The following is a 13,863-nucleotide window of genomic DNA, read 5'->3' as shown; positions in this document are numbered from 1 at the left end:
GTGTGGATTAATTAAGGAAAGCCAGCACAGATTTGTTAAAGGCAAATCATGTTTAACCAACTTGATTGAGTTTTTTGATGAGGTAACAAGAGTGTACATGGATTTCCAAAAGGCGTTTGACAAAGTGCCACATAATAGGCTTGCCAGCAAAGTTGAAGCCCATGGAATAAAGGGAACAGTGGCAGCACGGATACAAAATTGGCTAAGTGACAGGAAACAGAGAGTAGTGGTGAACAGTTGTTTTTCAGACTGGAGGAAGGTATACAGTGGTGTTCCCCAGGGGTCGGTACTAGGACCACTGTTTTTCTTGATATACATTAATGACTTGGATGTGGGTGCGCAGGGCACAATTTCAAAATTTGCAGATGACACAAAACTTAGAAGTATAGTGAAGAGTGAGGAGGAGAGTGATAGACTTCAAGAGGACATAGACAGGCTGGTGGAAAGGATGGACACGTGGCAGATGAAATTTAACGCAGAAAAGTGCGAAGTGATACATTTTGGTAGAAAGAATGAAGAGAGGAAATATAAACTAAAGGGTACAATCCTAAAGGGGGTGCATGAACAGAGAGACCCAGAGATATATGTGCACAAATCGTTGAAGGTGACAGGGCAGGTTGGGAAAGCAGTTAAAAAACTTACGGGATCTTGGGCTTCATGAATAGAGGTACAGAGTACAAAAGCATGGAAATTACGATGAACCTGTATAAAACACTGGTTCGGCCTCAACTGGAGTATTGTGTCCAATTCTGGGCACCGCACTTTAGGAATGATGTGAAGGCCTTCGAGAGGGTACAGAAAAGATTTGAATGATTCCATGGATAAGGGACTTTAGTTACGTGGATAGACTGGAGAAGCTGGGGTTGTTCTCCTTAGAGCAGAGAAGGTTGAGAGGAGATTTGATAGAGGTGTTCAAAATCATGAGGGGTCTGGACAGAGTAGATAGAGAGAAAATGTTCCCATTGGCAGAGGGGTCGAGAACCAGAGGAGACAGAGATTCAAGGTGATTGGCAGAAGAACCAAAGGTGACATGAGGAAAAAAAATGTTTACTCAGCGAGTGGTTAGAATCTGGAATGCAATGCCTGAAAAGGTGGTGGAGGCAGACTCAATCACGGCTTTCAAAAGGGAGTTGGATAAGTACCTGAAGGAAAACAAATTGCAGGGCTACGGGGAAAGGGCAGGGGAGTGGGACTAGCTGAAGTGCTCTTGCAGCAAGCTGGCACAGGCTAGACAGGCCGAATGGCCTCCTGTGCTATAACCATTCTATGGTTGAGGGATAAATGTTGGCCAGTATGCTGGGAGAATTGTCGTGCTCTTCTTCGAATAGTACCATGGAATCTGAACAGGCAGACAGAACATTGGTTTAATGTCTCATCTGAGATGCCAATGATCCCATCAAACTCAGTTGTGAGTGCTACCACTGAGCCAAGCAGCCACTCAATATGGTTTAACTCCATTTTGCTATAGTTGAAAATTTGGCTTAATTCTGGACATTTGTAAAGCTGCTGAGTTGAAGGACAGCCTTTTATTTATATGCTGTGCTTTCAACCAAATACATTTTTCCTTAAAGTTCTCTTCCACCTTTATTTTTCCAGGTTGTATATGAACAAGATGGAGTGTTCGTTCATTCATGCTCTGAAAGAATTGGTGAACAAGATACACTTCCGGGAATACTGAGGTTAATTGATAAGGTACTTTTCTAGTTACACCTTTACAACAAAAACAATTATACTAATTGGTCTAGATTGTGCTACTTTATAAAGTGCTGTCTAAATGTGATTAGTAAAGGGCAAAGGCATCCAAATTTTAGATTGTATGTAATTCTGGGAAAAAGCGCAGGAGTTTTTGATTTGTGTTTTCGAGTCGCTAACCTGTTGATGTTTTTTCTCGATCTGGTACACTATTTCCTTGGAACATTCTGTGAAATAAAAATTGATATTGTGCAGTATGACTCACAAAGATGGTGTCACATTTAAAGGCCATAGTTGCTTAGGATGAAAACATGAAGCTTCTTTGTGACTTTCAGTGATGACAAATCCAATAGTGCTGGTCATAGCAATTTAGAGATTTTGCATTCCAACTTTTTTTTCCAATTTTAACTTTGTGATTGAAGGTTGCATGAAAACTGAGTCATCAAGAACCAGGTCTGCATTTTCACTGTACAAGTTGCACACTGTAAAGAAAACTGTTGAAATCTGAGCTCATATTAGGTGTCATTGTATTTCAGAGCATTTTGTTGCCACCCCTGCCCATAGACTGTCACTGACTGTTACCCTCTGTTAAGCATCAATACCCTTGGAAGTGATTGTGGTTCCTGTGTGTCCAGATTGATTGACATAACAATTCCTCCATTTGGCCAGTGTTGCTTATTCCAACTGCACATGATTCCTGGCCAAGTCAGTCTGGGTAGACAGCTGATGCAGAAAATTCACCCAATGCTCCTAGTAAGAAGGTCACATGCATTTGAAGCATGCTCTGCAAATAAAACATATTTCCCATGCATTCAGTTGCTTAATTCATTCTCTGGAAGGGAATGGAGCTTTTGTTTGAACATGTTTTGTCTACTATGAAAGCTTATAATGCTAAATGAACACATTAATCTGTGTTCACTTTTAATCAAATGGAGGCAACATGCTCTCCAAGATTTAATGCATCTTTGTGATGTTATCCAAACAATTCAAGGACAATATTCAGTGACGGTTGAGTATCAAACTCAATTTGTTTCCTTTCCCCATCCTTGTCAAAAGAACAGCTGTTAATTCTACTTAAGTGGCAGGCAGACTTGAAACCTGGGCAATGTATTTTTCTTGAAATGAAGCTGAGAAACTCCCTTGGTTTGTGGTCGGACTGGTTATTACTGCCTTGAGCCTTAGTGCTGTGGAAATCGGCATACCCGGAACTGAACATAGGAACAGGAGTCTCCAATTTAGCCCCTCGAGCCTGTTCCGCCATTTAGTGAGATCATGGCTGATCTGTGATCTAACTCCATGTGACCGCCTTTGCCTCATATCCCTTAATGTCCTTTGGTTAACAGAAATCTATCACAAGCTTTCTCTAGCACCTTGTTGGCATTACACTGAAGTTTGAAATTTTCGGGGTTGTTTCTCACCTTCCGCCTTCACATTCTATTTTGTATTTAAAAACAGGATGTTCTGTACCAATGTATATTACAGCCTCCAATTCAATGCCACCTGTCATTGTTTGCTAGTCTGCATAATATATCTAGATTCCTTTAAATGTTGCCAGTGTTCTTTTGAATAGCTTGAAGTAATCTGAAAACCAGATGCTGGATTTTATCAGGGGTGGGCCTTCAGTGGGGTAGAAGGCACGGGTGCATGATATGGGGGATGGAAGTGGATGGGAGTGGTCTGAGGGGACACAGTAGCTGTGTCAGAGGGAGTGGTAGTGGGGAAATTTCATACAAGAATATCCTGAGGATTGACTTTGGGAACCTGTGTTGTTAAAAAGATAGCAAAATACTGCAGATGCTGGAAATCCAAAATAACAACAGAGAATGCTGGAAAAACTCAGCAGGTCAGGCAACATCCGTGGAGAGAAATTTGAGTTGACATTTCGGGTTGAAACCCTTCTTCAAAACTGGAAAGAAAATAAAAAGATCGAAGGCAAAGCTGCGATCGATTTAAGTATGATATAAGTTTCCCCAGGTCACTGCTGGGGAAACCCCTTTAAGTAAAGTCAGGTCAGGGTTGCTGTGGGTGGGAGATAGCAGCAATAGGGAGGATGCAGGCAGCAGTGAGGAAAGTGTTGCAGAAAGTAAGTGGTGTACATGCAGACATTTAATATTTACAATTCCTATAATACTTTATATTTCAACATTTAAAATGGAAACTTCCTATGTAGTCATTATAATGGAATTTTGAATGTAATCAATTATATAAACCTTTTTGTAATGGAAAACCATTCACTGTCACAATTTGTAAATGACCATTTGAACCACTCAAAAGGAATTTTGTCTGCCAATTTTCACGGTGACTTAAATTTCTAATATTTAAGCTTTTAAACAAAATAAAATATATATTTCACAATTTACATAATTAATTTATCCATTGAATTTGTTGTACCGTTTAAAACTTTTGTTAAAACCTTCACTTGAAAGCTTTAGCCTTTCCCAAAAGCCTGGACTTGGACTTGATATTTTTACCCAGAGCAGTGGCTCTGTTAGCTGAAAGCACATACTGCAGTCTGAGCATGTGCAGAGTGCTCAATTTCCCAAGGTGCATCAGTAGCATTTACGCTAGCCAAATGGTAGAATGCCTGTCTCTAACAAAATCTACTCGGTTGATTTTATAAAATTAGAGGACAAATTTCAAAAGCTTTATTCAAGTAAAATTTATAATTAATTTTTAAAATGTAGAGGTTGTAAGAAAAACATACTGTACTGTACTGATTACATACCTGTTTTAGCTTTAGTTAGTGTTTGAGTTATAAATATTCTATAACCTTCCGAAAGCATATTGATTTTAGAGAGAGACTGAAGTGTCATTCCTCATCTTAATTTGGAAAGCAAAGTCTCCAATTGTCACCTGCTGTGGTGTTTTAGCTCGAAAATGTAAACATCTTGAATCGTGATCGCACACATACACCTGCTAACATATGCCAGTTGCTAGTAGCCCACCAGTGAACCAAGCCACACATTTCACCCCCCACCCCCATCCCCAGTTCTACCAAACTCAAGGTACAAAGGATTTCTCAACATGCTGCCGAACACTAGCAACCTTGCAATAGTTCTGGCAAGTCCAAGACCCCATCACAATGCTGCCAAGCCCAAGACTGTCTCCCAACAACAACTTGCATTTATATAGCATCTCTAACATAGTAAAACATCCTAAGGCGCTTCACAGGAGTGTTCTGAAACAAAATTAAAAAGTAATATAAGGGTTAAGTCATGGCAGTAGAGCTCGGACCTGTGTCATGCTCCTCCTGTAACATGTGGGAAATCAGGGACGCTTCCTGTGTCCCTGACGACTATGTGTGCGGGAAGTGTGTCCAGCTGCAGCTCATGTGGGACCGCATGACGGCCCTTGAGCTGCAGATGGACTCACTTTGGAGCATCCACGATTCTGAGAGGGGTGTGGATAGCACATTTAGTGAGTTGGTCACACCGCAGGTTAAGGCCAGCGTAGACAGTACATGGGTGACCAAAAGGCAGAGCAAGGGCAGGAAGGTAGTGCAGAAATCCCCTGGGGTTGTCTCCCTTAGCAACAGGTTCACCGTCTTAGGTACTGTTGTCGGGGGGGGTGACGCATCGGGGGAAGGCACCAGCAGCCAGGCTCATGGCACCATGACTGGCTCTGTTGCAAAGAAGGGAGGGAAAAAGAGTGGCAGGGCTATAGTAATAGGGGATTCGATTGTAAGGGGAATAGATAGGGGTTTCTGTGGTCGCGACCGAGACTCCAGGATGGTATGTTGCCTCCCTGGTGCAAGGGTCAAGGATGTCTCGGCGCGGGTGCAGAACATTCTGGAGGGGGAGGGGGAACAGCCAGTTGTCGTGATACATGTTGGTACCAACGACGTAGCTAAAAAAAGGGAAGAGGTCCTACAAGTAGAATTTAGGGAGTTAGGAGCCAAGCTAAAAAGTAGGACCTCGAAGGTAGTAATCTCTGGATTACTACCAGTGCCACGTGCTAGTAAGAGTACAGAGAACAGGATAGTTAGGCTAAATACGTGGCTTGAGCAGTGGTGTAAGAGGGAGGGTTTTAAATTTTTGAGGCATTGGAACCAGTTTTGTGGTAGGTGTGACCTATACAAAAGGGACGGTCTACACCTGTGCAGAGATGGAACTGATGTTCTCGGGGTAATTTTTGATAAAGCAGTTCGGGAGCATTTAAACTAGTATGGCAGGGGGCTAGAAACCTATGTAGTGAAATAGAGGAAAGTGAAAGGCAGACAGAAATAAATGGTAAAAGGGTGAGGAACAAAAAACAAAGGGCCAAACTAATTCATAAAAAATGTGAGCATAAAAAAAGCCTGAGGGTTTTATACCTTAATGCGAGAAGCATCAGGAACAAGGTAGATGAATTAGCTGTGGAAATAGAGGTTAATAATTATGATCTAATTGGGATTACGGAAACATGGTTGCAGGGTGAGCAGGGCTGGGAGCTTAACATACAGGGGTATTCAGTATTTAGGAAGGATCGACAAAAAAGAAAGGGAGGAGGGGTAGCATTGCTAGTAAAAGAGGGGATAAATGCAATTGAAAAGAAGGATATTAACTCAGTTAATACAGAATCTATATGGGTGGAGCTAAGAAATAGCGAGGGGCGAAAAACATTAATAGGAGTGGTATATAGGCCTCCAAATAGTAAAATAGAGGTTAGGGAGGGCATCACGAGGGAAATTAGAGAAGCGTGCAATAAGAGCACAGCTGTCATCATAGGTGACTTTAACTTACATATAGATTGGACTAGCCTAATCAGTAAAAATAATGAGGAGGAGGAATTCCTTGAGTGTTTAAGGGATGGTTATCTGGATCAATATGTCGAGGAACCAACTCGGGAACAGGCTATATTGGACTGGGTACTGTGCAATGAGAAGGGACTAATCAGTAATCTTGTTGTACGGGGACCCTTGGGTCAGAGCGATCATAACATGATCGATTTCTCACTCGAAATGGAGAGCGAAGAAATTGACTCAGAGACTAAGGTCCTGAATTTAAACAAGGGGAATTATGATGCCATGAGACGGGAACTGAGTAGGTCTGATTGGACAACGTTCCTGGGAGGACTGGAGGTAGATAAACAATGGCAAACATTTAAAGATAGAATGACAAAATTGCAAAAATTGTTTATACCAATCTGGCATAAAAGGAAATCTAAAAAGGTGACTCAACCGTGGATAACAGGGGAAATTAGAGACAGCATAAAATCCAAAGATAGGGCGTATAAAATAGCCAAAAAAAGCGCCAGAGCGGAAGATTGGGAACAGTTTAAGATAGAGCAAAGGAGGGCAAAGGGCATGATCAAGAGGGGCAAAATAGCTTACGAAAACAAGCTGGCGGAAAATATAAAAACTAACTCCAAAAGCTTTTATAAATATATCAAAAGGAAAAGACTGGTGAAAACCAAAGTTGGTCCATTGCAGTCAGATACGGGGGAATATATAATGGGAAATAAGGAAATGGCAGATCAACTAAATGCATACTTTGGGTCAGTCTTTACGAAGGAAGACACAAAAAACCTCCCTGGGATATCGGGAAAAATAGGGACATTGGCAAAGGAGGAACTGACGCAAATCAATATCTCTAAGGATATGGTGTTAAGGAAGCTAAAGGGATTGAAGGTGGACAAATCCCCAGGGCCTGATAACATGCATCCTAGGGTACTGAAGGAGGTGGCCCTAGAGATAGCGGATGCACTAAGGATGATTTTTCAGAATTCATTAGACTCGGGAACAGTGCCGATGGATTGGAGGGTAGCTAACGTTACCCCACTATTCAAAAAGGGGGGTAGGGAAAAAGCAGGTAATTACAGACCTGTAAGCCTTACATCAGTTGTGGGCAAAATGCTGGAGTCCATCATTAAGGATGAAATAGCGGAGCACTTAGCAAATGGGGACAGGATAGGACAGAGTCAACATGGATTTACAAAGGGTAAATCGTGCTTGACTAATCTATTGGAATTTTTTGAGGGAGTAACTGGTAGAATAGATGGGGGAGAGCCAGTAGATGTGGTGTACCTGGACTTCCAAAAGGCCTTCGATAAGGTCCCACATAAAAGATTAGCATGGAAAATTGAGGCTCATGGGATAAAGGGGAAAGTTTTGGCGTGGATAGGGAACTGGCTGTCAGATAGAAAACAGAGAGTTGGAATAAACGGCTCATTTTCTGAATGGCAGGCAGTAACAAGTGGGGTACCACAGGGATCTGTCCTGGGCCCCCAGCTGTTCACAATTTACATTAATGACCTGGATCAGGGAGTCGGATGCAGCATTTCCAAATTTGCAGACGACACTAAACTAGGAGGGGGGGTGGGCTCAGAGGAAGAGACCAGGAAGCTCCAGAGCGATTTGGACAGACTGGGCGATTGGGCGGATAAATGGCAGATGCACTATAATGTGGACAAGTGCGAAGTTATCCACCTTGGGTGCAGGAACGGGAGGGCAAATTATTATTTAAATGGCAATAGATTGGGAGAGGGGGAAGTACAGAGAGACCTGGGTGTTCTTGTACACCAGTCACTGAAGGCGAGCATGCAGGTGCAACAGGCGGTCAAGAAGGCAAACGGTATGCTGGCCTTCATAGCAAAAGGGTTAGAATACAGGAACAGGGATACCTTGCTGCAGCTGTACAGGGCACTGGTGAGACCACACCTCGAGTACTGTGTACAGTTTTGGTCGCCTCATCTGAGGAAGGATGTTCTTGCCATGGAGGGGGTGCAGCGGCGATTCACCAGGCTGATACCAGGAATGGCGGGAATGACCTATGAGGAGAGACTATGTAGTTTAGGGATGTACACACTGGAGTTTAGAAGATTGAGAGGGGACCTCATAGAAGTGTATAAAATTCTGACAGGTCTAGACAGACTGGATGCAGAAGGAATGTTTCCCTTGGCGGGTGAGAACAGAACTAGAGGACATAATTTAAGGATAAGGGCTAAACCATTTAGGACAGAGATGAGGGGGAATTTCTTCACTCAGAGAGTGGTGAACCTGTGGAACTCATTGCCACAGAGGGCAGTGTACGCCAGCTCATTAAATATATTTAAGAGGGAATTAGATATATTTCTACGGGCAAAAGGGGTTAAGGGTTACGGAGAGAAGGCGGGGACGGGATACTGAATTAAAGGATCAGCCATGATCTCATCGAATGGCGGAGCAGGCACGAAGGGCCGAATGGCCTACTCCTGCTCCTATCTTCTATGTATCTATGTATCTATGTAAAATAAGGAGCTTTTAGCACAGGTGACCAAAATCTTGGTCAAAGAGGTAGGTTTTAAGGAGCGTCTTAAAGGAGGAGAGAGGTGAAGAGGTTTAGGGAGAGAATGCCAGAGCTTAGGGCCAAGACAGCTGAAGGCATGGCCGCCAGTGGTGGAGCGATGAAAATTGGGGATGCGCAAGAGGTCATAATTGGAGGAGCACAGAGATCTGAGAGTTGTGGGGCTGGCGGAAGTTACAGAGATAGGGAGAGGTAAGGCCATGGAGGGATTTGCAAACAAGGATGAGAATGTTAAAATCGAGGCATTGCCAGACCAGGAGCTAAGCTAATGTAGATCAGCGAGCACGGGTGATGGGCGAATGGGACTTCGAGAGCTAAACCTGCTCTCCCTACCCAGCACTGACAGATACCAGATATTTAACTTTAACTTGTACATCTTGCTTACCATCTTGCTGTATACTCTCAGCTTTAAAACTGGTAAGATATACATTTTATTTATCATAATATATGCCACTCATTTACAGTTGTCACAAAGAAATGAATTGTGGAATTCAATCCCCAAAACACCAGTTTAAAAAAAAATCCCAGGATACTATTTAATAAAAATGGAATTTGATATATTCAATCTCTGTAAATCAGTGTCCCTGATGTTGTTCCCTACGTGGCATAAATACTCCTATTGTTATAATATAGTGCGTCCTCTGATTCCCTGTGAACAATGTGACGCGCGATCTGCTTGTGCAAGTTATAGAAACTACTTGTAATATTTCTTACAACTTGATTTCTTTATTTAATAGGCATTTAAATTGCAGAAGATTTCCTGCACGATTGAGTTGCTTTACTGTGGTATAAACTGCAAGCATGTGCCAGAGTGAATCCACAATATAAACAACTACTGAATGAATTACCAATCATTTCAGACTCAACACATCCATAACACTTTGTGCATAGGTGTTCTACCTTGCTTCATTATTCAAATTTAAATTGCAGTTTTGTTGCCTGAAACATTTGCATCAGTTAGTTGATGGTGTCTGTTGCCTTGTATTCTTGTTCTTCCAGGGTTCAGGAGCTGTCGTGGACTGGTCACCAGTAGATGACTCTCTGGATTCTTCAAATATTTTTTGTGCAGGAAAGGTAATTTATAACATAACCAAATTAAATAGTTAGATTTCAGTTCTGTTTCTGGTGAAGTGAGCAGTTTTGACAAAAGCTGTAACTGCATAGTGTTACTCCGATATGTCTAATGTCCAGTTACAGTATATTTTGTGTAGTATACATTTGTGCCATATGATTAATTCAGCTAATGCTCATCTGTGTACCTGCATGAATTCAAATGTTTGACTGCAGTGGTTAAAAAAAATGATTAGTGTCTTAATTACAAGAAACTCTCTTTTTTAACCGGCACCTAAATATCCGGAAATCTCTCTTAACCGGCAAAATTCGGGAGTAGGTTCAGGTAAGTTTTACTTTTTATTAGTGGCTGTGTAACCGGGGTCCCTGGATCTGTGGCTGTGTAACCGGGGTTCCTGCACCTGTGGCCGTGCAACAGGGACGCTTGCACCTGTGGCCGTGTAACCGGGGCTCCTGGATCTGTGGCCGTGTAATCGGGGACTCCTGGATCTGTGGCCGGGTAACCGGGGCTCCTGCACCTGTGGCTGTGTAACCGGGGTTCCTGCACCTGTGGCTGTGCAACAGGGACTCCTGGATCTGTGGCCGGGTAACCGGGGTTCCTGCACCTGTGGCTGTGCAACAGGGACTCCTGGATCTGTGGCCGGGTAGCCGGGGCTCCTGCACCTGTGGCTGTGCAACAGGGACTCCTGGATCTGTGGCCGTGTAACCGGGACTCCTGCACAAGTGCCGTGTAACCGGGCCTCCTGTACCTGTGGCCGTGTACGGGGCTCTCGTACCTTGGTAAGTATACCTCTCTGTAATCAGGACTTTTTGATCAACCGGCACCACGCCGGTCCCGTCGGTGCCGGATAAAAAAGAGTTTCCTGTATGGGATCTTTCTCCAACGAAGGCGAGGATGAGGGTTTCAGCGTGTAACTGCTGAAATAATCCTGAGAAAATGTGTTGTATAATTCCCATTATCTCTGTAAATATGTTTGCATTGATGATCCAAAACATTGCGAGCGTAGTTTATTGAAGTACTGTTTGGCTGGCTCCTGTGTCGCAAATTAAAAGTCTGCTAGTTTCCTGTTGTTTAATGCTAAAAGTGAGTTCCAAATTGAAAATACATAACCTTTTATTTTTTCAAAAATCCTTTAAAAGCAGACTACTAGGTACTCCCTCCCCTAATATCACTGCTTTCTGCCTTTTTATGGAAAAAAGAAACAAATATGGAAAGTATTTTTCTTATACAGGAAACTTTTGTTTAACCGGAGGTTAAATGTCTGGAAAGCTCGATCTACCGGCAAAATTCAGGAGCCGTTTCCTATAAGTTTTTTTACTTCTCGTTGATTTTTTTTTCCAGTCAGGCTCTGCAAGGTCTAGCTGAAGCTGTTGCTTAGCTACAGAGACGCTTTTAAGCTGCGGCCGACTGTTTTGAAGCTGTTAGGGTTTGTTGATTCACACGGAGCTCAAAAGCTCCGTATGTTTTAACATTAGCGCTGGTTTCTACGGCAGTTTTGATGGTACGGCACCAGCTCGGTCCCGTCAGTGCCGGATACCAGAAAGTTTCCTGTATATAGCTTTCAATGTGAAACAATTAAAAGGAAGAAAAATTGATGTTGTTCATTTTTATTAAAATTCTTTTCTCTTAGGATTCCAGTTCAGTGGTTGAATGGACTCAATCTCCGAAAGAAAAATCTTCCAGAAGTACAATGCAGCAAAACAGTTGTGAAGCTGAATGGGACATGGTTAATACAGTTTCCTTCAAAAAGAAACCCTTTCTGAATGGTGATGGTATGTAAAATACTGTTGGATGGTATGTAAAATACTGCTGAATGATCTGTTTATACTGTAATAGTGCATTCAAGGATACACGTTTTGAGATTAGTAATTTCATTGGTGCAAGTAAGTCATTAGGAGCATCTTGCAGCACTAAAACACAAATTCAAAGGGCAAAATCTGACATGGGCTTTACAAAACTACTGCATCATAAATTTAAAATATAGCTGAAGTTTTCTTACAGTACTTGATTAGTATCTTCAACACTATTAAAAAGGAAAATGAATATTCTTTAAGTCTATGTTGGATGATGCTACTTTGATTCAATTGGAATAAGTTCCTTTTAAGGTTATATCATAAGCCACAGCACTAGCCAAATGCAACATACTAAGTGAAATTTTAAAAAGCCCGTCTGGTGATGCAGCATTTTAGTACTTAAGTACCATGGAGATTTAAGATTTATTAAGTAAGGTCATGCGTTGAAAGGCCCATTTTGAGTGGAGGCCAGGCACTTCTGCAATAATGAAGGCAAAATCACTCCTTCCACTTTTTGGCAGGAAGTCCAGTCGTGGCTTTGGCAGGGGCATGGGGACTCGGTCAGTTGGGAAATGGCACTTGGTGCAGTGAGATTTTTTTTTACATGTGGAAGGCATGAAGAGAAAAAGTAGGTGATTGCTAGAAGAAGTGAAGTAATGACGCTATGGAAATGCTGGCTGGAAAGGATTAGTGAGCTAATTGAGGCCTTTTAATGTGGTTTCAATGACCATTATCCAATCATACCAGGCCTAAGTTAGGAACATAATTACAAAGCATTTAAATTTTAGCATAACTGAGTAGCTGAAATGCTTTTGGAAAAAGATACAACTTTAAATGGGCTCCTATGAAATATTAGGATAAATGGTAAATAAATGAACAAGAGCTTGTTTGGAATAACACCAGCAAATGCTGGAAACACTCAGCAGGACAGGCAGCATCGAGGAGAGAGAAACAGAGTTAATGTTTCGGGTCGAGGACCTCGACCCGAAGCGTTAACTCTGTTTCTCTCTCCACAGATGCTGCCTGACCGGTTGAGTGTTTCCAGCATTTTCTGTTATTTCAGATTTCCAGCATCCGCAGTATTTTGCTATTGCAAGAGCTGGTTTGGGTTTTTGAAGCCTTACAATAGGATTACAATACAGGAAACTTTCGATTTACCGGCACCTAAATAACCGGAAATCTCGGTTAACCGGCAAAATTCAGGAGTAGGTTCAGCTAAGTTTTACTTCATATTGTACTTGCCTTCCTCGATCTGTTGCTGTGCAAGGGTGTGGCTGCAGCTGTTGCTAAGCTACAGAGACGCTTGGAACTTGTGGCCATTGTTCTGCACCTGTTGCTAAGCAACAGGGTTTGTTGCTTTACACGGAGCTCTCAGCTCTCCGTATCTTTTACTATAGCTTTCGGTTATCCGGAATTTTTGATGAACCGGCACCACGTCAGTCCCATTGGTGCCAGATAAAAAAAAGTTTCCTGTATAATGGAAAGTTAGGCTCACTGGATTAGATTTTTCTCTTTGGGTTGGACATGAAATGTGTTGCTTTGCTTGTTGTCATTTCTGACAACCGTGCTAAAATTAAGAGCTCCATTTCCAAGTGAAGTCTTGATTTGAATGTCTAGAAGCTTAAATGTACCCCATCACTACTTTGTAGAGTATGTTTTTTCTGAACTGGCTCTGTGCCAAAATGATGGGAGAAAATAATTTTAGAGATACTGATCAAAGTTTTGGTGACCTTTGTAGAGGATAAGCATCTTTCATTTTATAGTTTCCTTCGCTGTAGACAAATAAACACCAAGCTGTTGATAACACAAAGCAATGTAACAATATTTTGGAGCTAACTCCCCAGGCTTTCAAAGTTGGATAAAGTCAGATTTATATATAAATACAAAAATCCAGCAATACCATCTGGACTTGGAATAAAATAGCTCGAGAGAATTAATGCTGGCCGTCATATTGGTCTTTCTGTACATTGTTTTTCAAGCAGAAATGAAATCAGTTTTTCCAGGTTTGAGCACAAAACCTGTGACTCCGATCTATTTTAAATTA

The 13,863-nt window shown here is 42.0% G+C and overlaps 1 protein-coding gene across 3 annotated transcripts in view; it reads left to right on the top strand.

Annotated features, from left to right (window-relative positions):
- Window positions 1–13,863, top strand: part of tbc1d15 (TBC1 domain family, member 15) — a 65,760-nt gene that overhangs the window by 10,408 nt on the left and 41,489 nt on the right. For 2 of the 3 annotated variants that reach the window (XM_086009321.1, XM_086009324.1), the window contains exons 2-4: window positions 1,597–1,692; window positions 9,954–10,028; window positions 11,657–11,798. In XM_086009321.1, the coding sequence (XP_085865447.1) occupies window positions 1,597–1,692; window positions 9,954–10,028; window positions 11,657–11,798 (313 nt within the window). Of the gene's footprint in view, window positions 1–1,596; window positions 1,693–9,691; window positions 9,846–9,953; window positions 10,029–11,656; window positions 11,799–13,863 lie in introns of all 3 variants that reach the window. The other variant, XM_086009323.1, reaches the window with a different exon arrangement.

Source organism: Somniosus microcephalus, chromosome 16 (assembly GCF_052327205.1).
Source record: "Somniosus microcephalus isolate GS21.2 chromosome 16, FLI_Smic_1.0, whole genome shotgun sequence".
NCBI lineage: Eukaryota > Metazoa > Chordata > Chondrichthyes > Squaliformes > Somniosidae > Somniosus > Somniosus microcephalus.
Note: the sequence above shows the minus strand (reverse complement) of the source record. Positions and strands in the feature narration are given on the sequence as shown.